We start from the raw sequence: 22325 nt of genomic DNA on the forward strand, positions 1-22325 counted from the left end.
TGGGAAAAGAATTACGAGTGAGCGCCCGGGAATTATGCCGCGAGGGGTCGTCGGTTGTCTTTCTTTCATCCTTTCGGGCCCGAGGTGGGCAGAGCTGCGTCGCAAAGGCGAGAGCAAGCGAGCGGCAGGTTTGCGGGTCCGTCACACGTACGAGGCCGAGGAGAGTGCCTCCCTCCACAAGCCAGAGGACGTCGAGCCAAGAGAGAATCCAGTTCACAGGACGTCGAGAGTGAGTGGGTCGCCCCCGAGGTGTCCTATGTCATCCACTAATCAACCCTGCAGCTGCCGTGCAGGTGGGGGAGGCCCCCACCAGCAAGTCCCCCGTCCAGCCTCGCAGCAGGGTGGCGCCCTCTCCCACCTGCGCGGCAGCGGGTGGGCAGGTGAGCTGATGGCGACGCTCTCCCCCGCCCCCCACCCCCTCCCCCCCTCCCTCTCCTTCCCCTCCCTCCCCTCCCGCCTGCACCGCCACCGTCTTGACCGTGAGGAACTCCTGCGCCTTTGCGAGCGCCTCGGGCGCGACCACCGCGGCCAGCGCGAGCCGCAGGAAGCGTACCCCCAGCAAAGCCTTTAGCCGCTCCACCACCGTAGAGATCGGAGTCGCCTCGTCGCACTCGAGCACGCGGCCTTGCCCCGCGTCGGCAACCTTCGGGTGCTTGACGATGGGGCGCACGACGCCGCGCGCGAGCGAGCGGGCGAGCCAGGCGTTCACGCCGCCGCTCGCCGCGTCGCACGCCGAGTGCACTGAGTGCACCGCAATCTGGTGCTTTGCACAGCCGAGCACGATCCGGCCAAGGACGTCGTCCGTCGAGAGCGTCGTGAAGGGGGAGTGCGGCATCGGCGAGTACGTCACCACGAAGTGGGCGCGCGCCGAAGCCGCCTCGGAGAGCACCTGCTCCGTCAAGTCCACACACAACAGCACGAGCGCCGACGCGCCGCGCTCCACGTCGCGCAGCGTGTCAATGGTGAGCCCGACGGTGTCGCCGGCCTCGGCGATCGCCTCTGGGAAGCGCCGCGAGAGGGACGCGGAGAGGACCCGGTGGAAGGGCTGCAGGTGAACGTTGCCGGCGCGCATCTCTTGGCCGGGTTGTGAAAGAGAATTTTCAGGCTGACATTCGTCTCTTACGTTTACCCGCGCCACGGTTGCTCCACATTGTCGCCAAATTCGCTCTGCAACCGCGACCTCATTCTAGACGTAATCACAATTGCAGCAATTTCTTCGGGCAAAGACAGCCTGCTATGATTGGGGCGCCAACGCAGAGCGCTCTGGAGCGGCCGCGGTCCTTCGCAAGCATCCAGGCCCGCCACCGAAACACCCTAACGCAAAGCACTTCGAGATGGCATCCATCGTCCGCTGGCTCTTTCTCGCGCATCTCGCGTCAGACTTGCAGCTTGGCGCCGTCGCCTTTGTCGATTGTGACGTGCGCATCTACTCAGACCTCGCCGCCCTTTACACCAGCCACCCCCGTTGCTGCCGCTGGTAGACCTACTGTAGTGATCTCAAAAAACCCTTCGCAAACCCTGAACGGCGCCATCTCCGTATGGCGACGCCCGGCGCTCACCTCGTTCGCCGCCTTTCTCACATCGCTCGTCGCCTGGTGCAGCAAGACTGTCCTCGGAGAGGAAGTGGTCAGTCGACATGGCTATCATCACAGCGTGGCACGACATGCAGACGGACAGGTTTGGCAAGGATGACGGTCGCGCCAGCTTCCCGTGCGCAAACGCGACCTTGCCTCATCGGCAGCGCCCTTCCGAGTACTCGACGTTACGCAACTGAGGGACGGCGGCTGGTTGCGGCAGCGTTGGCCCGTGCCGACCGCGTGGCGGTTTGCAGCGGATCCTGTCGGCGAAATTTGCGCCTCGTCAACGCCCAAGCGCGACGGCTGCCCTCTGCGCAGCGCGCCGTGAATTGCTCGGACGCAGAGCAGCGCGGCTACTCTCACGCTCGCATGGCGCCCCTGGACAATCGGCACAAAGGGCCGCAACTCGTGCGTGAGCTCTACAAGATGCCGGCCAGCGAGGGCGCGAAGGACGCGTTTTGCACTCCTTTCCTGAGCGACGGCTGCGACACGCTCGTGCCATACCACATGGCGCACTTCACAGGGCGGTTCAAGTATTACATGAGGATCGGCGACGTGCCGGACTGCATTTGCCTCCGCTCGTGGACACAGTGGCTGGAGGTCGTGCAGAAGCCAAATCGAGCCGTTCTGATTTCTCACCCAACGCCGGTCCGTGACTGGGCTAGGTTCTAGATAGGTAGAGCCGCAATGAGAGATATCCCAACTAAAGTGACGCTGGGTATGAACGATGAGCCTCTGCTTGCTAGATAGAGGTGGTGGTGTGGTTCGTGCGCCCGCCCGGGTTCGTTCGTCCTCCTCCAAGTGCTCGTTCGTGCGCATGCGGTCGGTGGACTCGAGTCGGCGGCTAAGCTCCTCGTCCGACACGGACTCGTCCCAGCAGAGAGGCGTGTTGAACCGCGCCATCGAGCCGTACCTCTGCTCGCACGAGAGGCGGCACGCGCAGGACATGAGGCCGACAAAGGTGTCGCACGCCATCTCGCCGTCGGGGTGCAGCCGGCAGGCCGGGTAGTGCATCTGCTCGCACCGCGGACCGAAGCGGCCGGGCGAGCAGACGCACCGGCCGACCGATGCGTCGCAGTAGCCGTGCGGCTCGCGGCCGCACGAGCCGCTTACGGCCGGCTCGCAGCGCGACGAGGCCCAGCGGACGAGGGTGCGAGGGTCAGCGTCGTCGTTGAGCGCTGGAAGGAGGAGGAGAGCGAGCAGGGCCGCAGTCATGACGCTGGCTCAACACCTCGGAGGACAACAACTAACCAGCGGCGCTCAACATGAAGCGTGTCTGAGCGCAGAAAAAAACGCGGGTAGCATGTGTGGGGCCGAGAGTTGTGTCGTGTGTGTGGCCTTGCATTTGTTTCATAAGTGGATAGATAGAATGGATGGGTATGTAGGCGCCAGCTAGGCAGGGAGGGAGCGGCCGCAAACAAACTGCTCGGTGACGTCAAGAGGAAGAAAGAAGTTGAGAGAGAGTGACGTACGTCTGTCTGTGTTCTCAACGAGAAGTTCGGCGAACCCCAATCCAAATCCTCTTATATTCGACAACGTATTCGACAAAATGCGCGTGAAAAAGCGCCACTGAACAGTGCACTGTTTGTTTGTTCGTGCCTTGCACACACGGATCCACGGCTCCTTCCTTACTTCACACTTGTCCCATGATCGGCATGATCTGTTCACTCTCATATCTCGCTCCTCGTCTCATATTGTACAAGTCTGGGGTCGCGCAGGGCGAGGCAAGCCGCACTGCCAGGGCGAGGCAAAGGCCCCCACCGTGCACCCTAGTAGAGCATGCCCTTGCGCACATGCCCTCAGAGCTTAGTCTTCCGCCAGGAACAGTTTCATGATCTCCGAGACTTTATCCTTGTTGTCCTGCATTACGTCCACGAGCTCCTGAACGATGATCCCGTAAAGGTCCCAGTTGGCTTTGAAGGTACCAATCGTGTACTGCCAAGGGCATTTGTCCCTGTCCTCGCTGAGGTCCACACGGATTAGGTGGTAATTCACCTTCTTTCCCCCGAGGATTCCGAACCAGTTGTTTTCCACTGTTGTTGCTTCCTGTATTTTGCCGATTCTCACCTCCTTGAGGCACGTGGTCTTCGCGGTTGGTGTCAACCTGGTCGTCCAGTTCATACAGGGATCGCCTTGTGTCGGTGAGCACTCAACAATCTTCTGATCCTTCCTACGTCTGGGGCTCGCAAAGATACTCAAGTCGTTGTCCCACTCCCATGGTCGATGCTCATCGTCATTGTAGTTGAGAAACTGTGAGGACAACGTCTCGTAGGAACTGTGGGTCGTTGCGTCTCCCTGGTAATTGTTGTTGAAATCAAAGGCGACGACCGTGGTGTGATGGGCGCTGGGGTCGCGGCTATGCGCCGCGGCCACCGCCTGTGCGACAGCCGTGATGTCCGTTGGGCCACCATCACTCAGTGCGTGGAGGCCACCCGCGGCGAGATCGTCGAGCAGAGCCTGCGAGATGGAGGGCGCCTCGCTCACGTCCCTGAGAAGCTTGGAGCCTTGGTCGAAGGCCCGGCCGGCGCTGTCGCCCCCTGCCCAAACGGCCAAGGTGGCACAGCCGCTGAAATGAGCGAGCCGGAGGTGTTCCCCATCCTTCGTCGCTGTCTGGAAGCTCTCGGCCGCAGAGGAGGCGGCGCCGACCGGGCCGACGGGAACGGCGAAGGCATCCGCCGTGTAGGCTGTACGGAAGATGTCCGATAAGTTGCGCGAGTGCGCTTTGAGCGTCGTTCCATTGGCGCCCTGCCGACCTTGGTACTCCAAATAGAGGCCAAAGCATTCCTTGTAAGCACAGAAGGGGAGCGGTGCATCGTCGTTGGCGCTGCCGATGTATGCGCTGAACTTGACTGGGAGCAGAAAGGGCCACGAGCCTCCGAGCGAAGCGTCTTGCGTGCTACGCAGCGCGTATCGCACGCCTGCGTAGTCGCCCGCCCCAGGAGCTCCAGTCTTTCCCTCCCAGACGGGGTAGTGGTCCAGCGGGTCGTACGACAATGAGGGCCCCTCATTGTCGTAAGCCCTGGAAACCGTGTTGCCGGAGGCCCTCGGGCTTGGGAGAGCTGCGTTCCAGACGCCCAGTTTCCCCTGCGCCCAGGGGTTGGCTTTGCCACCGAGCCCCTGCGACTTAGTGAGACCGCTCGTTTGCGCGTACATAAGCTCGATGTAACTGGACCAGGACGCCAGCGGCCCGGGCCCGTCAAAGAGTGCCGTCTCGAGGAGGAGCAAGACAGCCTTGAGCTGAGGAGGAAGGTCCTGGGCGATGCTGCCGAGGAGCTGGCTGGCATTCATCGCTGGTTCTGGTGCCAGGCCAAAGGAGGAGCCTGTCTTCGGCTTCAGCGACTTGCTGCACGTAGCAACCTTTCTCGCGAGGTCCTTCAAGTTGGCGCCCTTCCTGTCGAGGCGCTTCGCCATCCAGTCCGCGTTGAAGATCTCGCCGGCGCTGCCTGGCTCCTGCGCCATTTTGCCGAGGAGCGAGACAAACTGTGGCGAGTACTGCAGCTCCTGCGCAAACCATGTGCCTCCGCTGCATGAGGACAGGATGTCAAAATCGCCAAAGAGACGGGCTAGCCCCTCGTCGGCGCTCGCACCATCCCCCATGGCCTGGAGCAGGCCGGTCATCACACCGCTGAAGCCCGCGACGGACATGAGGCCGCCACCCGCGAAGGCGACCGCCTTGGCCGTCTTGGTGGGCGGGGGAGACGGCGGTGGCGGGGGTGGCGGGGGTGACGGCGTCTGCGAAAAGCAGTCGGGGATGCAGTCGGCTCGGAGAGCGATCGTCGTGCAGATGAGGCAGCCAATTCCAGGGCTGCAAGGGCAGGGGGGGCGCGAGTCGTCCACCAACTCGCCGTGTGTCGCCGCGAGCGTGAGAACGAGGAGGAAAAACTGCTTCATCGTCTGCGAGTAGGGAGTGACAAGCGACGCCTTGACAGCCTTCTACGGTCCTACTCGAGTACTAGTAATCCGGAAGGGAGTGAAGACACGCTGCGGTTTCAGAGGCGCACCTTGGTACATGTAGCTTGGTGAGCGGTTGTAGGGATCCCTTATACAGATGTTACAGGTGGGTTAAGAGGGAGATTCGCGCGAGCTGTGGCAAGCAAATTGGTGGATGGATGGATCGACTAACAGCTGCTAGCGGCGTCTAGCGCGTGTGCCCACTCTCATCGTTCCCTCTCCTGCCGCACGCATCTGTTCCATCGCCGGTGAGTGAGTGAGTATTCTTGATACGAAACCACGACGACACACACCAGTCGACGTCCGGCATCTGTGATTCAAAAAAAGAAACAAACCCGCGAGCGCGGTCGAACCAAAAGGAGATCGGCCTTCCACGCCGGCATGCCCATGCACGTGAGGCAGAACGTCCTTGTGCTTGCCACCATCGCCACGCTGCGCTCGACGCATGCGGCTCGCTGGACGCTTTCCTCCTGTGGTGGATCCACGTTACACCAGCATCAGCCTCAGGCGCACGTGAGCAAGATGGGCAGTATAGGTGCCGTGCCGCTCTGGGACGCACTTGAGGCTCAGGGCGGGTGCACAATGCCTCTGACCGGCACCTTCTCAGAACAGCATCCAGCCAGCGTCTCGTCACCATGGTGTGTGAACAATGCCAGCTGCTGCTCGGCCCGGCGCATGGAGGGCGACCTATCCATCCTATATTCTCTCGCTCCTCCCGTGCCTTGGTCTTGTCGTTGTTTCGTACCCATGTCTGTATGGCGATCGAAGCTGCCTTCCCCACTACCTGCAGTTCACTCGTCACCTCTCCTGCGAGCCCTCTCTCTTTCTTTCGGGGAGGGAGCAGGGAGGGAGTTTGTCACGGTGTGTGTCAGAGCCGCTATTTTGTCGTACTCCTCTTCGGCGAGCGCCCCAAATCTAGACCCCATTGCCTTTGAGGAGGCTGCTCTCGCTCGTCTCAGGGATGTGGCCGTGTCTTTTGATTCAGGCGCCGCCCGTTCGACTCTTGCTGTCGCCCTCGCCGTGTGTTTCTCGACCTAAGGCGCCTCTTCCTTGTTTCCAGCGCAGCTGCCACTCAGCACGTGCGCCAACGACACCTTTGGCGGCTCACTGTCTTCCTGTGTCCAATCGTCCCACTGGGTGTGCTAATAAATGAATAGAGCAGACATCTCCTGGAGAGATAGGGCGACAGCCTGGTGTGCTATATCGCCTCGTCGAAAAAATCTTCTTTCTCGGCTCCCGTGGTGTACCTGTGTTAGTGCCAGTGCGCGCCAGTCCCGTGCCAAAGAAAGAAAGAAAGAAAACAGACAACCCAAGGGAGGGATGGGAGGACGGCACGCCGCCACCACACAGGGATTTTAAGGAGAGGTGTGTGGTGCGCTATCCGTCGCCCACCCTAGGGAGTCTGCCTCTTCCTATCTCTCTTCGCAGTCTCTCGCCGATTCTCGTCCCGTGCCAAGTGTCGTGCGAGGGACCTCGCAAAAATTCTTTTCTACGGCGTCGTTTCCAGAGAACGTCGACCTGGCTGAAGAGGCCGCGCGAGTAGTGTCCCCTCGCTCTCGGCTATTGTGCATGTGGTTCTGGGAACAGCCCGGCGGCGCAAGAGGAGGAGCATGCCGGGATTCAAGCGGCACGGCCGGCACGTACAACACAAAGACGTCCAACTCGGCAATATCGGTGACGCGAAAGCACGGCGATTGCCGGCTTCTGTGTGCTCGAGATACGCTCTGCGTCGCCTACGAGTTTTGGGCGCCACCAATGTGCCTTCTAAAAGGCGTGTCCCGCTGCCTGATTGCATCCACCAATCCAGTTTGGGAGGACTACCACTGCAACACGTATCGGGGTACGGTGAGCACGCCAACGTGGGTCGACACAACCGTCGCGGACACCGTCTGCTACGTCAAGACAGCGCCCTCGCCACCCTCGCCGCCGCCGCCGATGACACCACCGCTACCTCCGCCCCCGCCGCCCCCGCCATCGCCGTTGCCGCCACCGCTGCCACCGCTGCCGCTGCCGCCGCCACTGCCGCCGCCGCCATCTCCGCTCGCGCCGTCCCCACTGCCGCCTCCGCTCGCGCCGGAGGCGTGGTGGACGTTAGCGCCCTGCATTGGTGGCATATGTCAGTGGTACAGCCCCCTAAACAAGCAGGGTGCGTGCCGCACGAAGGGCGGAAGCCTTGGCGCATTCGAGGCATGCGGCACCAGTCCCGACTCCCGCTCCACCTTCTCTCGCACCCCTCTATCACCCGCGTCCCTCTCTGCCCCGCCCAGCTCTTCCTCGGATCCAGTGGCGCCCCCGTCGACGAGGCTGCTTGCAGGCACGCGTGCGCGTCGAACCGAACCTGCCGCGGGTTTGAGCACGGCTGGATTTCGTCTCGCAACGCGCTCTTCGCGCGGTGCGAGCTCCACTCGTCCATCCCCACGCACACCGTGCCGGTCAGCGGGTACCAGTGTCTCGTCAAGTCCCTTGACGGCCGCACGCCCTAGAAGCGGAATACGTCGTATTCTTCATCTGTGCTCAACCGCATTCAGCTGTACTCGTATCACGCGGTGCTCTGAATACACTCATGTTGGCGTATTTTTCCACGTAGGCCGCACACCGATTCATCACATAATCCGCTGGCCATCGCCGCCACCCCCCCCGCCGCCGCCGCCGCCGCCGCCGGGCCCTCCGCCTCCGTCCCCGCCGTCGACCCCGCCGCCCCCAAACCGCCCGAAGCCGCTGACCCCGCCCGCCGCGCCCGCGCCGCCTCCTCCTCCGCCGCCGCCGCCCTTGCCGCCGCCGCCGCCACACCCACTTACGCCGCCGTCCCCATTGCCACCGCCACCCTCGCTGCCGCCGCCGCCACCCTCGCCGCCGCCGCCACCGCCCTCGCCTTCGACGCCGCCCTCGGGACCCCCCCTTTCGCCACGTTTGCCGCCGCCGCCGCCGCCGCCGCCGCCACCCTCGCCGCCGCCCGGGTCGCCGCCGCCGCCGCCCGGCCCGCCTCCTAATCGATGCCTCGTGTTCGCGAGGCCGATGGCGGACTTCGAGCTGTGCCCGGACCTGTTCCACGCAGACCTGCGCCGGCGGCAGCTGATGTTTGCCGCCTTTGACCGAGTGGACCTCCGCTTCGCGCAGCTCGACGGGGCAAACATGAGCCACGCCGCCTTCACCCGCGCCGACTGCCACAACGCCAGCTTCCGCGAGGCGGGGCTCCAGGAGGCGCACTTGCTCGCCTCGGAGCTAGTAGTAGTAGTGAGCGACTCTTCAAGAAGGAGCAACGCCCGTAGGCGCAATTCCAGGCCTCGGAGCTCGTCGGAGCCTCGTTTGCGCGCGCGACGATGACGTCGTGCAAACTCGGGAACGTGCGGCTCGCCGGAGCCGATTTGAGCGACGCGGATCTGAGGAAGGCCGATCTGCAGAGCGCCGAGGGGGCGGACGTCACCTTTGTACGCGCTCGGCTCGAGGGCGCCATCGTCTCCGCCTCGTCCTTCACGCGCGCCACCTTCTCCTCGGCGGACCTGAGGGACAGCCGGTGGGAGCAGACGGATCTCTCCGACTCGGTGTTCACGCGCTGCCAATTCAGCAGAGCGGCGATGGCGGGCAGGTGTGTGTGTGTGTGTGTGTGTGTGTGTGTGTGTGTGTGTGTGTGTGTGTGTGTGTGTGTGTGTGTGTGTGTGTGTGTGTGTGTGTGTGTGTGTGTGTGTGTGTGTGTGTGTGTGTGTGTGTGTGTGTGTGTGTGTGTGTGTGTGTGTGTGTGTGTGTTAAAACCCTCAACGCGCACGCATCGCCAGGGCAGGCCCGCGTTAGTTTTTTGAGGCTTCCCCCCCCCCCCCCCCCCTCCCGCCCGCCCGCCCGCCCCCCGCAGCAAGCTCTCCCGCGTCGAGCTGAGCGACGCCGACCTATCGGACGCCGACCTCTCGGGCTCCTCCTTCAAGTCGGCCAAGCTCCGCCGCGCACGCCTCGAACGCACGGTCCTCCAGGGCACCGATCTCTCCGGCGCGGACGCCACCGATGCCACCTTCAGGTCGGCAGTCCTTGACAAGGCCAACCTGGCGGGCGCGACGCTGCGCGGCGCCAGTTTCGCAAACGCAAAGATCGCCGGCGCGCGGCGGCCCCGACGAATCCTCCCATCTCCCCTCGCACACGCCGCTGAGCTCCCGCGCCTCCTCCCGGACGCAGAGGCCTCTTTTCGCGGCGCGGACATTGAGGCACGCGCACGCCGGGCTGGGGGGCAGAAGGCGGCTGGCTGCTAGTCCTCTCTCACCTGAGACGCAACGAGCAACGTCTGACTTGTAGGGGGCCTCCTTCGTCGATGCCATCGGACTGCAATATGCCGACTTCTTCGGCGTGAGCGGGCGTGCTGCTGGGCTGGAAGCGTTCATGCCGCCAGTGATCCCGAAGGCCGGATAGATATAGGGAATACGGCCGAGACGTTTTGGGCGTGAAAAAGAAGTAGAAACGCCTGCGCGGGTCTTGCTCCGTCACACGTGTCTAGTCTCTGTGTGCTTGCGATAGTGTTAGTGAGCACTTGACACTGGATACTTGAGCACTTGAGTGTTGAGAGCACTGCCACTGGATAGGGTCGATTGAGCATTGACGATTCCGCATGGTACGGGACCCCTCGATCGTCTCGCCCTCCCTCACTGTGGTGTTTTCATTTGGGGGGGTCATAACAAACACGGTACAGGATCGAGGTGCAGCAGCAGCGCACGCACGCGCACGCACGCAGCAGCACGCGCTATTGTTGTTAAGCAGGCGGTCAAGACAGCGGTCAAAACCTGGAGGCCGTGACAGGACTCAATCCTACCTGCGCATAGGAGCACAAGATCCGTGCCGTCTCGAACCTTACTGTGAGACCATGGGTGTGAGGTGCCAACCCGTATTGACAAGCGGGTCGCGCCAATACGGCGCGGCCGAGCCCCCGCCGCAGTCGCCCTCGCTCACAAACTTACGCGTCACTCCTGGGTGGTGGCGCATTTGAGGAGTTCGGCATCACCCAGGACGCAGGAGGAGGGAATCAAACACAAGACCTCCAAGTGTACGTGGCTGGGTTCACAGCGATTATACTCGGGTAGGAAAAATGACCGAATCACTTGACGGTCGCGTCCTTCCGACTCGCGCCTCCGCCTCACTGGCACTGTTGTAGCCCTGGCCGGTGCGCGTGCGGAGTTGAAGTTCCGGAGTGAAAATTCGAACGCGTTCTCTCACGGTGGCCAAAAAATGTCCACCTCAGAGGCACCTCCGGAGGCAGGCCGCCGCACGCCGGCGACACAGCTCCAGCTGTCGAACTGACCCGCAGCTCCTCTCAGAGCGGGAACTGTGACCAAAGTTGACTGAGGCGGTTGTCAGGAATCATCATACGGATCACATGGTGGCTCTTTCATGACCGCCCGACCACTCCTGGGTGGCACTGCCACCGGTGTCGCTCGACGTCTGTCGACAGCGTGCCGACAGCGACACAGACCATGTGTGACGCGTCGAGTATCGACCTCTACTGCTTACCCAGCCTTCGAGTGTATCCTGGCTGTGGTCCCACACCCACTGGTGTCCATCTCAGAGACCTCAGGAGGTCATGAGGGTCGATGGGAGTGCCAACCCCACAATGCCTAAACGCTAAAGACCCAGCCCAGTACTCTACCAAGACGACGCACGATCATCGTCGAAGGGACGATCTGAGACGGCCACGCCCATGGTTTTGTGATGTATGTAAAATCAGTGACGTTTAATTACAGCAGTGTGCTCAGGCACAGCCGTTACAGTAGGGCATATTATCGCACACCAGAGTGAAACATGAACGACCTATACGCAACGAATATGCGCGCGCATACACACACACAGGGCCGCGCAGCTTACCTTTCAGGGCGCATAACCGCGGGTCGGCGGGTTGTTGATGTCGCAGCCTGCCTGGATGCCCCAGCGAGTGACGGCCTGGCCTCCCGTCGGGTGGCCGTCGCAGCGCGCCTTGTGCATGTTGACCACGCCGGCAAAGTCGCACCCGGTGGTGTCGGCCCCCTTGAAGGACACGCCGCGCACGTCGGCGCCCGAGAACTTTGCGCCCTTGAGAGTGACGCCGCCCAAGTTCGCGAGCGAAAAGTCGACGCGGGTGAGGTCGGCATTCTGCAGGTCTGCGCCTTGCAGCGTCGCGTAGCCGAGCTTCGCGTCCTGCAGCACCGCGCCCGCCATACGCGCCCTCACGAGGATGGCCCACTCAAACTCGCACCGCGAGCAGGTGGTCGACTCGAGCTGCGCCTCGCTCAGGTCGGCGCGCCAGAAGTCGGCCCCCTCGAACGAGCCCTTCGAGAGGACGACGCCCGCCATCATTGCGTGCCTGCGGGAGGGGTGTGCGCGCGGCTGAGGAGAGGGTCGGGGCTGTGTGCCCCCGCCCCCGCTGGCATCGGCGCGCGCGCCGGAACGAGGCGCCGTTCGCCTTTGCGTCCTGTAGGATGGCGCGCTGGAACGACGACCAGTCGAACTCGACCCCCTCCATGACCACGCCGCCCGACATGTCCACGTCGTTAAAGATACAGCCCCGGAGGTCGCCCGGCTTGCCTGGCAGCGCCGTGAGGTCCTTGAGTCCTTTGGCAGTCGCGGCGGTGCAGTCGGCTCGCGCGCTCGTGTGCGTCTGCGGCGCAGCGACGGTCGCTTGCACCACCTGGTTGGGGGCGTCGAAGAGGCCCATCCACGCGGCGCGATTCCGGTCGGAATCCTATTCATGAGGCGGTAAACGCTCTGTTCATGGGTGGGGCGGAGCGTCGGGCGAGGCGTGTGAATGAGGCGGCGCGATCAAGACTCTGCGGCGAGGCGTGAGTTCGGGCGAGGCGTGGGTGAGGCGGCGCGTCGGCCGAGGCGGGTGGCACGCCTTTACATGGCACGTGATGCCGTGCTCCCCGGGGAAGGTCTTGGCGAGCACTTCCTTGTGCAGCTCGCAGAGGTTGTAGTTTCCAACCTGCCCGAACTCGTACGCCAGGCAGTCGATCATGCGAGCGCACTCATCGCGACACGCTATCTCTGTCACCTGCCACCTCTCATCGTACTGACCGCTGCTGCCCAGCGGAGTCGCGCAGCCGCCCTTGGTGTGGAACCAGTGAATTCCCTGCTGGGCGGCGGTGGAGCCGACGAGGAGGAGGTTGAGCGATCTCATCGGCGCGGGTTCAGGTCGACGCCGTAGGGTTGTCACGTTGTGAACGGCGGCTTTTCTCGAGGTTCTCGAGGTTGATATCTTCGAACAGGTACATCTGCACGCGGTGTCCGAGCGCGAGAGGGCGTGCGCGTAGTCCGCCTCTCTCTCTCTCTCTCTCTCTCTCTCTCTCTCTCTCTCTCTCTCTCTCTTTTTCTCTTTTTTTTTTTCCCCCCCCCCCCCCCCCCTCCCTCCCTCCCTCTCGCTCCCTCCCTCTCCCCCCCCCACGCTATGCTCGAGCGACCCGGCCGGGGAATGCCCCCCGCGCCCTGACCCAGGCGCGAGAAACGAATCTGCGAGAGGCGTGCCGTGGCAGCCGCTTATGCGGCCCGATGGTGAGGAGCGGGGCGGCGGGGCGGACTACGGGTAATAGTAATAGTCCGCTTCTTATTACACCGCCCTTCTCCTCGCAGCGAGCCCCCTACAAGCTACAACCCATGGCTCGCGTTACACCAATCCTCGCTACCCACCCAACGCGGCCAAATGATATCAACCTCGAGAACCTCGAGAGATGAACTCTCTCTCTCTCAACACCGCTGGTTGTCGCTAAGTAAGGGGCTGCTCGTTCGTTCGTCTGTCTGTCTGTCTGTCTGGAAGAAAGAAAGAATTTTATAACAAAACACCCTCGGCCTCGCACGACACTGGAAAGAAAGAAAGCAGACAGACAGAGGACAAGGGAGGGATGCCGGATGGGAGAACGGCACGCCGCCACCAGCCCACCACAAGGAGTGTGGTGCTGATCCAACGGCCGTCCTTGCGGTCGGTCCCGTCCGGCTCGCCGGCTCTCTTGCCCGCCGAAAGAAAGCCAATTCTTGACTTGGGCCCTCGGGGAGGTCTTCTCTCGAGGTCTCGAGATACACAGAGCGGCCAACCGGCTCTCCAGTGCTGCGGCACGGGTGTGAATCCGTCCACATTCGCACAGTACCACGTTCCGCCACCGTCGAGTGCGGTCGCGTCCGGGTAAAACATATAGGGCTATAAAAGCACGCGCCCGCCGCATTTCGGAAACGCCGCGTGGCCACGGCCTCAGAGGGCCCGGGGGCGCCCGGAGATATATGTATTATGCGGCTCGAGGTGTGTCTCGCTGGGCACACGTGTGCCGCAACGCCCGATTCGCTCACCCCCTGCCACTGTCCGGCCCAGGTGCGCGCGCTCCCGAGCTTCGATCGGGCCGGCCGCCGGCATCAAAGCTTTTACTGCCGTGGTGACGGCGCGCAGCTCGCGGCCTTCCTCTCGCAGCCGTTGAAGTTGTTGCCTGAGGCTGTCGAGGGGGCGGAGCCGGCCATCTTCATCCCCGGCTCGTGGCAGACGGCGCCGCAGCAGGAGTCAGGCGACCGGAGCGAGGAGATGCTGGCACAAGTGGCTGAGGCGGCTGCCACGCTCTCGTCTGGAGATAGCAAGTCGGCGCAGCAACTGCTGCAGCAGATGCTGGCGGGTGCAGCGGATGCGCACGAGCGGGCAATGTACCTGCTCGCGATGCGCGACGCGAATAGAAAGCGCAGCAACGACGCGTTCGTAGCGCGCCGCGAGAAGCGCGCCGCGTATCTCGCCAAAGAAGTGGCGCGGCAGCGGAGCGCCTGCAGTGCGGAGGCGACGGAGCATGCGGCCAACCTGGCGGCGCTTGAGGCGCTGCAGGGCGAGGCGTGCGAGTGGCTGCGAATGATAGAGGGCTGCGACGAGGGGGATCAGACCGAGGGCGGCACCGGCGACATCTTTGAGGCTACCGCCCGGCGCCTCTCCTCCGCTGCTCGTGACTCACTGGTGGAGGCGGGCGAGGCCGAGGCGGCGGGCGACGATCCCGATTACGAATCTGGGCCTCGTGAGAGCCAGCGAACTTGGCTCGACACTCAGGCGGCGGAGGCTTACGACGCGCAGGAGCCCGAGCCGTGCGAGCCCGAGGCAGATATGATAGTCCGCGGGCCTCGCGTCATCACCCTCCACGCGGTGAGGCCAAAGCGCTATTCGTTCTCGCGCAGGCCGGCCAGGATGACGGCGGAGGCACGCGACGTCATCGTTCGCATCTGAGCGCGGAGCGCATTCCAAGGCTGTACACACACGTCTGTCTATATGCAATCAATGACGAACCCTCTCTCTCTCTACGGCTATCTCGTTGTGAGTGACCTCCTCCACGAGCTGGGCGGGGGGCAGTGTTCCGCGTCTGACTCAGGGACAGCTCCACTACGTAAAAAAAGCACATGCACATGCACCGCATGCACACATTTTGTGCTCCGCTCGTTGTGCAAGTGCATGTGCGTGTGTGTGCACACCCATGTGCATGTTAGCATGAAGAGTTGTGTGCGTGTGCGCATGCTGTGCCGCGTACGCCTGAGAGCGCTCATGTCAACCACCTTGCCGTCCTCCGCCGCTGTCTCGATCTTTTTCGGCAGCGCGAGCGGTAAAGTTCGAAGCGTGTCCGCGCCGGGACGCGGGAGGCTGAGCCAGCTTTTGCGTTTTGGCTTTCGAGGGCGCTCGGTGGGAGCGGGGCGGGACGTGTGATTCTTTTTCTTTTTGTGTTCTTCTCTCAATCGGTACCTCAAAGGACCCCTGGAGAACATATGTGTTTTTGTTACAATCTCCCCCATCGCAGCCCCCCCCCCCCCCGCGCGCGCGCGAAAACATGCGCACTCTCCCAATCCAAACAGCGGTTCCGGACCCAAGACAGCAAACAGCACGAGCCACGACCATGGTCGGAGCCGAGGCAAAGACTCTCACCGCCGGCCTACTCCGTCTCGCGCGCGATGGCGAAGCCCAAGACGCAGTGGCCAAAGTCGAGCGCCGCGATGCCGTTCGTGGCTCCGGCCGAATCGAGGTGGTACCGCTCGTGGATCTCGTAGAGCGAGAGGACGAGGCGCGCCGCCCGCGCGCGCGCCGCCGCGGGGAAGAGCGAGTGGCTTGTCGGCGACCACGGCGCCGCCGCCCGCCGGACCAGCGCCGCCGCCTCGCCCGCGCCGCCCGCGGCGCGCCGCAGCGGCGTCGGCTCGCCCTCGTGCAGGCTTGCGCCGCTGCGCAGGAGGGAGGTGGCGCGGGCGGCGGTGAGGGTCTCAAGGTGCGCGAGCGGCGTCCAGCCGCGGCTGGCGACCAGCCAGGCGGCGATGTCGGCGTGGCCTTCTTCGGTTGCAACCTCCTCGGGCGTGCCGAAGGGCGTAGCGGCGCGGGAGGCGCCGTAGGAGGAGAGGAGCTTGGCGACCTCGAGGTGGCCCTGGTGGCACGCAGCGAACAGCGGCGTGGCGCCTTGCTCCTCGGCCTGGTCGATCGCCGCGCCAGCCTCGAGGAGCAGCCGAACGCACTCGAGCTGGCCCTCACGGCACGCCATGAACAGCGGCGTGGCGCCGTTGTTGCGGGCTTGGTCGATCGCTGCGCCAGCCTCGAGGAGCAGCCGGGCGATCTCGGGGTAACCCTTCTCGCTCGCAATGAACAGCGGCGTGGTACCGTCGTTCAGCGCTTGGTTGATGTCAGCGCCAGCGCCGCGCAGCAGCCGGGCGCACTCGAGGTGGCCGTTCTGGCACGCCATGAACAGCGGCGTGGCGCCGTTCTCCTTGGCTCTGTTGATCGCCGCGCCAGCCTCGAGGAGCAGCCGGGCGCATTCGAGGCGGCCGTTCTGGCACGCGACGTACAGCGGCGTGACGCCGTTGTCCTTGGCTTGGCTCACCGCCGCGCCAGCCTCGAGGAGCAGCTGCACGCACTCGAGCTGGCCCTGCTGGCACGCGATGAACAGCGGCGTGACGCCATTCTGCGTGGCTTGGTCGGCCGCCGCGCTGGCTTCGAGGAGCAGCCGGACGATCTCGAGGTGGCCCTTCTGGCACGCGATGTACAGCGGCGTGGCGCCGTTCTGCGGGGCTTGGTTGACCGCCGCGCCAGCGTCGCACAGCAGCCGGGCGACCTCGAGGTGGCCCTTGTAGCACGCGATGATCAGCGGCGTGGCGCTGCCGTCCTTGGCTTGGTTGACCGCCGCGCTCGCCTCGAGAAGCAGCCGGACGCACTGGTCATGGCCCTTCAGGAACGCGACGAACAGCGGCGTGACGCCTCTGGCGTCTGCTTGGTCGGTCGCTGCGCCAGCCTCGACGAGCAGCCGGGCGCACTCAATCTGCCCCTCCTGGCACGCGGTATACAGCGCGGAAGCGCCGTCATCATTCGTCGCCCCCACGCTCGCGCCGCTGTCGAGCAGCAGCCGCACCGCCTCGGCCTGCCCGTGACGAGCGGCCCAGGTGAGCAGCGTGTCCTGCCTCTCGGTGTCGTGCCGCGCGTCGAGCTGGGCCGCGAGCGACGTGCCGCGCGTCCGCCGCCCGGCGAGGAAGGCGCGCAGCGAGGCCAGGTCGCCCCGAGCCAGGTCGGCGAGGCGGGCTGGGAGGATGGCGCCGCTCATGCTTGTGTCTATTCATGCTTCATGACACGACACGCGGCGGTGGTGGAGCTGGTGGAGCTGTCAGCTGTTTGATCCAAGCGGGTGGGGAGTGGGGGGCATGGCTGGGCATGCAGGTCCGCCAGAGCAGTCGGCCCGGCCTCTGACGTGGTGCTGCCGCTGCATTCGCTGAAGAAGAGAGGTGCGACTTGATTGGAGGCACTCACTGGAGGCGAGGCGAAGGGAGGTTGGGCCGGGCCGTGAGGGGCTGATGGCGCTGGCCAGCGCGGGGTGTGAGATGTCGTCGTCGTCGTATACTGCTGGCCGCCAGCGGCACGCCGGTACGCCTACGAGTCGTGCGCGCTCGGCAGTAATCGGCGTTGAGACTGACTGCCTAGAGCGCGCACATCGAGAGCGCCGAGTTGTGTTGCCGCGAGGAATCCTGCTCGAACATGGGGTCCGAGCGGCGCCTGATCGCATGGGATGGATCAGTGGGGCTATCACGTGGGTACGGCCTGCTCAGTCAGGAGTTGGCGAGTGTGTGGGAGATTCACGCCCGTCGCTCAACGTCTGTTGAAAAACTGTTCGCTGAGCAAGCTCACGGTCGAGCGGGCTTGACGCGCGCTTCAGGATAGCAAGAGGCGTGCCCACTCCCCTGAGGAGCGTGCGGGCACGCCTGGGAATCGTTGTGGAGCGACCATGGACTGGGATGACAGCCGGCGAAGCGCTGCGCCAAAACCATGGCGCCGAAAAGCGTCCGCCCTCGACGTGCTGGAAGCTTCACGGCGGAGGCTGTGAAGTCGCGGCATCGAGTTCAACCTGAGCACACGCACGCACCGTGCTGGGGAGGAGTTGGCCTGCGAGCGGCGAGCGCTCCCGAGCGCGCGGCGCCCCGTTCTGGCCATCTTGCGCTTTACCACCACAAAATCGCCTCCATTTTGCGCGCCTCCGGTGGCAGGTTTAGCCGGGCCCGATTGATGATACTTTTTATGGTTGCGCGCCGGATCTCGACTCCACCGTGCTACGGTGCGTCCCAAAGCAAAACTTGTGGCAGAGGGGCCAGATTGGCCGATTTATAACGACGAGACAGCGTCTGAAGGCTATTTTGCGGCGACACCGATACGCGGTTGAGGGCCCACGGTTGTGGCTAGTGGAGGGTGCTGTACAATCCGAGGGCGTTCCCATGGCCTCACGGGCCCGGGCGACGATCGTGGCTCGAAAAATCAAAAAGTGTCATCCGTGGGGCGAGATTTTTACTTGTCTTTGACCCAAAACTAGTACTAGACAGAACGGCCCCAAATCGGCCCGGAACCGACCCGTGGGCCCGTCTGCCGCACCCAGCTCCGCCGGGAGGGGCGCGCGCCGTTCCCCGCGGGTCGGGCGGGCCACGCAGACACGGCGGGAGAGCTTCCCGTGCCCTGTGAGTGAGTGCCGTCACACCGCCTCAATATCCCAAAGTGGGGTTTGCCTCAAGTGCTCCCATGCATGTAATCTTCATGGTGCCCAGCTGCAAACGCATGAGTTGTTCGATTTATATTTGATTCATTCTCTCATGCTGACTGAGCTCCCACTCCATCTATCAATGCAAGACCTTAGTATCTGTGCACCACTCTGGCTGAGAGCCACCCGGATGGGTGATGCCACACACCAACCTGTCAACAGCCGCCTGGACCCTGGTCGCTCTGTGCATGCCCGAGGCGTTTGCGCGCCAGCTCGTCGTCAAGGATACCCGAAAACGTGTTCGAATAGCGGTGGAAATAGCCCCAGTTGCGCACATGCTCATCTTTCTTTGCGCGCATAGCATCGCCCCGCTTCATCTTGGACTCATAGAAGACTTCCCGAGATTGGGTGGGGTAATGGTTGAGGTGGATGACTGCACAGGATAGCGTTATGGTGGTGATTGGGGTTGCACATGCACAACATGCGCATGCACATGTGCACACCCGATGTGCATGTCAGCATGAAGTTGTGCGCGCGTGTGCATGCGCGCTGTGCCGCGTACGCCTGAGAGCGCTCATGTCTCTCAATCCACAAAGAGTCAAGAGACCGCATTCGCTGGCAGCGGAGGACGCCGGCGCCGACCGCAAAGCTCTTCACACAGCCGGGGAGAGAGAATAAATCGGTAATCGCACACAAACCTCAAACGCGACAAAGCACAAACGTGCGCTTGCAGTCGACAGTCGAGAGTCGTGCGTCGACCGTCGTGTTGTGTGGATTTAGACTCTTCTCTCTTGAGTCTTGTGGGCTGCGCACTAACAAAGGCGCCTCTGCGTGGGGCAGAGAGCCTGCCGCGCCCCCTGGCCCTGCACGTACTGGCAGAGCCCGCAGGGCTCAAGTCTCGGCAACAAAGTACAACAAATGTACATGCACTACACCTCGACACATCCAGGACCGCCCGCCTCTCTCAGGGCTCGGCCACGACTCTCTTCTCGTACCACTCCGCGTCGAGCCAACGCGGCGCAGGCAGCCCCAGCTCAGCCTGCAGCACCTTCTCGGCCATCGCCAGGCTGCCCGCCGCCCACCCCGTCTCGTACCCAAAGTCCTGGTTCGCGAGGAAGAGGTCGTAATCTGGCAGCGGCTTGCGAAGCAGCGCGCGGTCGAGATCGCCGCCCAGCAAGCGGCCGATGCCCGGCGTGTAGCGCCCTGCCGAGATCCAGTTGGCCAGCACCACCGTCTGCGGCGGGGAGACGGCGCCGGGGGCGACGCCCGCGGATGCGAGCGCCTTTGCGTGTCGAGCCATCAGTGCGGCGTGCACGTCCCCGATCAGCTGCGCGGCGGCGAGGCTGCTCGTACCGCGCGTCGCGACGGTCAGCGGCTGAAGAGGGCTCGGCATCAGCTTGGCATAGTACGGCCGGGCGATCCCATAGTACACCTCGAGCGCCCCGCTGCAGTTGCCGTACGCTATCTTCTTGCCCGAGTAGACGGGGTCGCCCGCCGTGTCGCGCCCGACTACGCAGCGCTGCGGGCCGTCGTGGTAGCGCCCCTCGAGCGGAGCGCCGTCGGTGGCGGCGGTGAAGGCGCCCTCCATCAGCCCCAGCTTGGTGCTCCACCACGCGTCGTCGTACCACGCGTAGACCTTGACCATCGGGATGGTCGTCACGGCGCCGAGCAAGCGCCGCACGGCGGCCGAGGAGCTTCCCAGCAGCGTCGAGTCGCGTGAGAGGTACTCGATGGCGTTGGAGGGCAGGTTGAGCAGGACCTTGCTCGCTGTGACGCTGCGCCCGCCCGCAAAGATGAGCCGGCTCGCCGCCCTGCCTGCAGCCGGCGCCGCCTCGATGGAGGTCAGCCTCGCCGCGAGGTGGACCTGCCGCCCCGGTCCGCCCGCCGCCTCGACCTGGCCGAGCATCGTCTCGATGGCGGTGGCGTAGCCGGCGTTGTTGCCGAACGCGTCCTTGACGACGTAGCAAGTCGTGCCCTCGCACTTTGCGGCGCACTCCCAGTCATAGCACTGCGTCGGCAGCTTGAGAGCGAAAAAAACGAGGTCCGCGGGCAGTCGCTGCCTCGTCTGGAAGCGGTAGCCGCCGACATCCACAGCGAGGTCTGCAAAGGAGGGGAGGCCGTGGACCGAGAAGATGCGCCCTCCGACGCGGCCGTTTGCCTCGAAGACACACACAGACGAGGCGTTTACAGACGAGGTGTCGACGGCGAGTCGCCAGGCGGCATACGCGCCGGACCAGCCGGCGCCCACCACCGCAAACGAGCAGTGCTTAGGCAGGTCGGCGTCGGCAGCGGAGAGGGCGGCGTCGGCGGCAGCCACGCCGAGATCGGGACGCCAGCGGGCGCTAAAGGTGCCTCCTAAAGCGAGTTTGTCGGCAGCAGCGAGCATATACACACGTACCCGGTATGTATGTGGAGGCCTACTCCGCGGAGGGTACATACGCGCATTTCTTCTCTGGGTGTGCCTGTGATAGTACTAGCACGCGCCAGTTCGCACCTGTGTCGAGCCTGTCTGCTGTGATTGTTTTCTTTCTTCTCTGCACTACTCGAGTATAGCCCTTGAGAAAAAGCTCGGATTATGCAAACCTGTGCCTGTGTCATCCTAGGAAGTAGACTGGGAGGGGTACTTAGGTACTTTGGCCTGCATATACTTTTCCGGCAAACAAAAAGGAAAACAGAGGGTCCCCAGCACTTTGCGTTTCCGGAAATTTCCAGGGAAAACAGAGGGTGTTTGGTGCTCCATTCTGGAAACTCGCGAGTTTCCCTGAGTCTGAGAGCTGGTTTGGGGCAAAATCTGAGGCAAAATTGAGGAAATCGGCACGATACCCAGCTGGTTTGTGCAAAATCTGTGGCAAAATTGAGGAAATCGGCACGATACCCAGGCGGTCGCAGGGACCAGGGTATTTTCAGGTATACCGGGGGTTTCCTAGGTATACCCGCAAAAAATACCCGGTATTTCGCCGATTTGGCTGATTTTGGGCCGGCCCCAAACGAGCCTCAGACTCGGGTCTCGGCTCAGAGCCCGGAAAATTTGATGGTTTCCCCGGGAAAAGAGAGAGGAAAAGAGAGGGTGCTGTAGAGAAAAAAGGAAAGGAAAAGAGACGGGGTGCGAGAGGAAAAGTATATTCAGCCTAAGGGGTACTCCCATAGGCAAGAGGAGGTCTGGAGAGAGGCCCACAGCGGTCAGGAGAGGCCCCAAGAGGGTGCTAGATGAGAGTCAGCAGAGCAGGGGCCCCCGGAGGGACGCTCAACCGCTCCACGCCATGCCGCTTGCGGCGGTCCTACAGTCTGTTGCGGGCATTAAGAAAGCGTCCCATTAATAAACCCTACCAAGCAATTTCCGCGAAAATCTAAGAAACCACGGCGCGCCGCAGGCGCGGCCCCAAGAAAGGGCCCACACACGAGTGTGAACAGGAGCCCCGCTCAATTTTTCTCTTCGCCTGCGGCGCGCGCACTTGTCATTTTGCCCAAGTCTGCGGTGTTCTGGGCGGTGTGGATGGAGGTGTGTGCGTCTTCCTGTCATCCCAAGACTGCTGACTGGCGCATCGGTCCAGCGCTTCCTTATTGTCATTTTACCTAAAAATTCCTAGATCCCGGCTGACCTGGGGTGCCGGCCGAAGCTAAGAAACCACGGCGTGGGGTGGGTGGGGTGGGTGGAAAGGCTTAGAAACGGCGGCGTGCCGCGGGATTGTTTTCTTAATGCCCGCAACAGACTGTATTCCCTGCTCTCTGATGACTTTAGGGTCCCTACACATATAGGGGAGAGAGAGAGTTTTTGTCACATATACTGTCGTAGCCTAAAGTCTGCCCAGGTTGTCGGGATCACGATCCCGGCGTGAACACGACTAACGACGGATCCGCT

General features: G+C 63.2%; 7 protein-coding genes across 7 annotated transcripts in view; 2 read left to right on the plus strand and 5 right to left on the minus strand.

The window, feature by feature from the left end:
• Positions 1-1072, minus strand: part of EMIHUDRAFT_229910 (NIF3-like protein) — a gene marked incomplete at both ends in the record, with an annotated part of 1368 nt that extends 296 nt beyond the window's left edge. The window contains 2 exons of the mRNA XM_005785719.1: positions 311-358; positions 464-1072. Of these exons, the coding sequence (XP_005785776.1) occupies positions 311-358; positions 464-1072 (657 nt within the window). The remainder of the gene's footprint in view (positions 1-310; positions 359-463) is intronic.
• Positions 1073-1447: 375 nt separating this feature from the next.
• Positions 1448-2792, minus strand: EMIHUDRAFT_229911 (hypothetical protein; the record flags this gene model as incomplete). Its single annotated transcript, XM_005785720.1, has 3 exons — positions 1448-1483; positions 1560-1611; positions 1726-2792. The coding sequence occupies 3 exons, from the start codon at positions 2790-2792 to the stop codon at positions 1448-1450; spliced, it is 1155 nt and encodes a 384-aa protein (XP_005785777.1).
• A 5775-nt stretch (positions 2793-8567) lies between these two features.
• On the plus strand, positions 8568-9640 carry EMIHUDRAFT_54650 (hypothetical protein; the record flags this gene model as incomplete). Its single annotated transcript, XM_005785721.1, has 3 exons — positions 8568-8756; positions 8810-9114; positions 9376-9640. Coding segments are annotated over 3 exons (759 nt in total), but the record flags the coding sequence as incomplete, so codon positions are not given.
• A 1726-nt stretch (positions 9641-11366) lies between these two features.
• EMIHUDRAFT_111914 (hypothetical protein) lies at positions 11367-12651 on the minus strand (the record flags this gene model as incomplete). The annotated part of the gene is made up of 3 exons (XM_005785722.1): positions 11367-11838; positions 11924-12216; positions 12376-12651. 3 exons carry the CDS (start codon positions 12649-12651, stop codon positions 11367-11369), a joined length of 1041 nt encoding a protein of 346 aa, XP_005785779.1.
• A 1098-nt stretch (positions 12652-13749) lies between these two features.
• Positions 13750-14712, plus strand: EMIHUDRAFT_111915 (hypothetical protein; the record flags this gene model as incomplete). Its single annotated transcript, XM_005785723.1, has 2 exons — positions 13750-13761; positions 13831-14712. The coding sequence occupies 2 exons, from the start codon at positions 13750-13752 to the stop codon at positions 14710-14712; spliced, it is 894 nt and encodes a 297-aa protein (XP_005785780.1).
• A 589-nt stretch (positions 14713-15301) lies between these two features.
• On the minus strand, positions 15302-16062 carry EMIHUDRAFT_364074 (hypothetical protein; the record flags this gene model as incomplete). The annotated part of the gene is made up of 1 exon (XM_005785724.1): positions 15302-16062. A coding segment is annotated over one exon (613 nt), but the record flags the coding sequence as incomplete, so codon positions are not given.
• Positions 16063-19430: 3368 nt separating this feature from the next.
• Positions 19431-21764, minus strand: EMIHUDRAFT_229918 (hypothetical protein; the record flags this gene model as incomplete). The annotated part of the gene is made up of 2 exons (XM_005785725.1): positions 19431-20821; positions 21716-21764. 2 exons carry the CDS (start codon positions 21762-21764, stop codon positions 19431-19433), a joined length of 1440 nt encoding a protein of 479 aa, XP_005785782.1.
• Between the last annotated feature and the right edge of the window lie 561 nt (positions 21765-22325).

The sequence above is a fragment of the Emiliania huxleyi genome, assembly GCF_000372725.1.
Source record: "Emiliania huxleyi CCMP1516 chromosome Unknown EMIHUscaffold_159, whole genome shotgun sequence".
In the NCBI taxonomy this organism is placed as follows: Eukaryota; Haptophyta; order Isochrysidales; family Noelaerhabdaceae; genus Emiliania; species Emiliania huxleyi.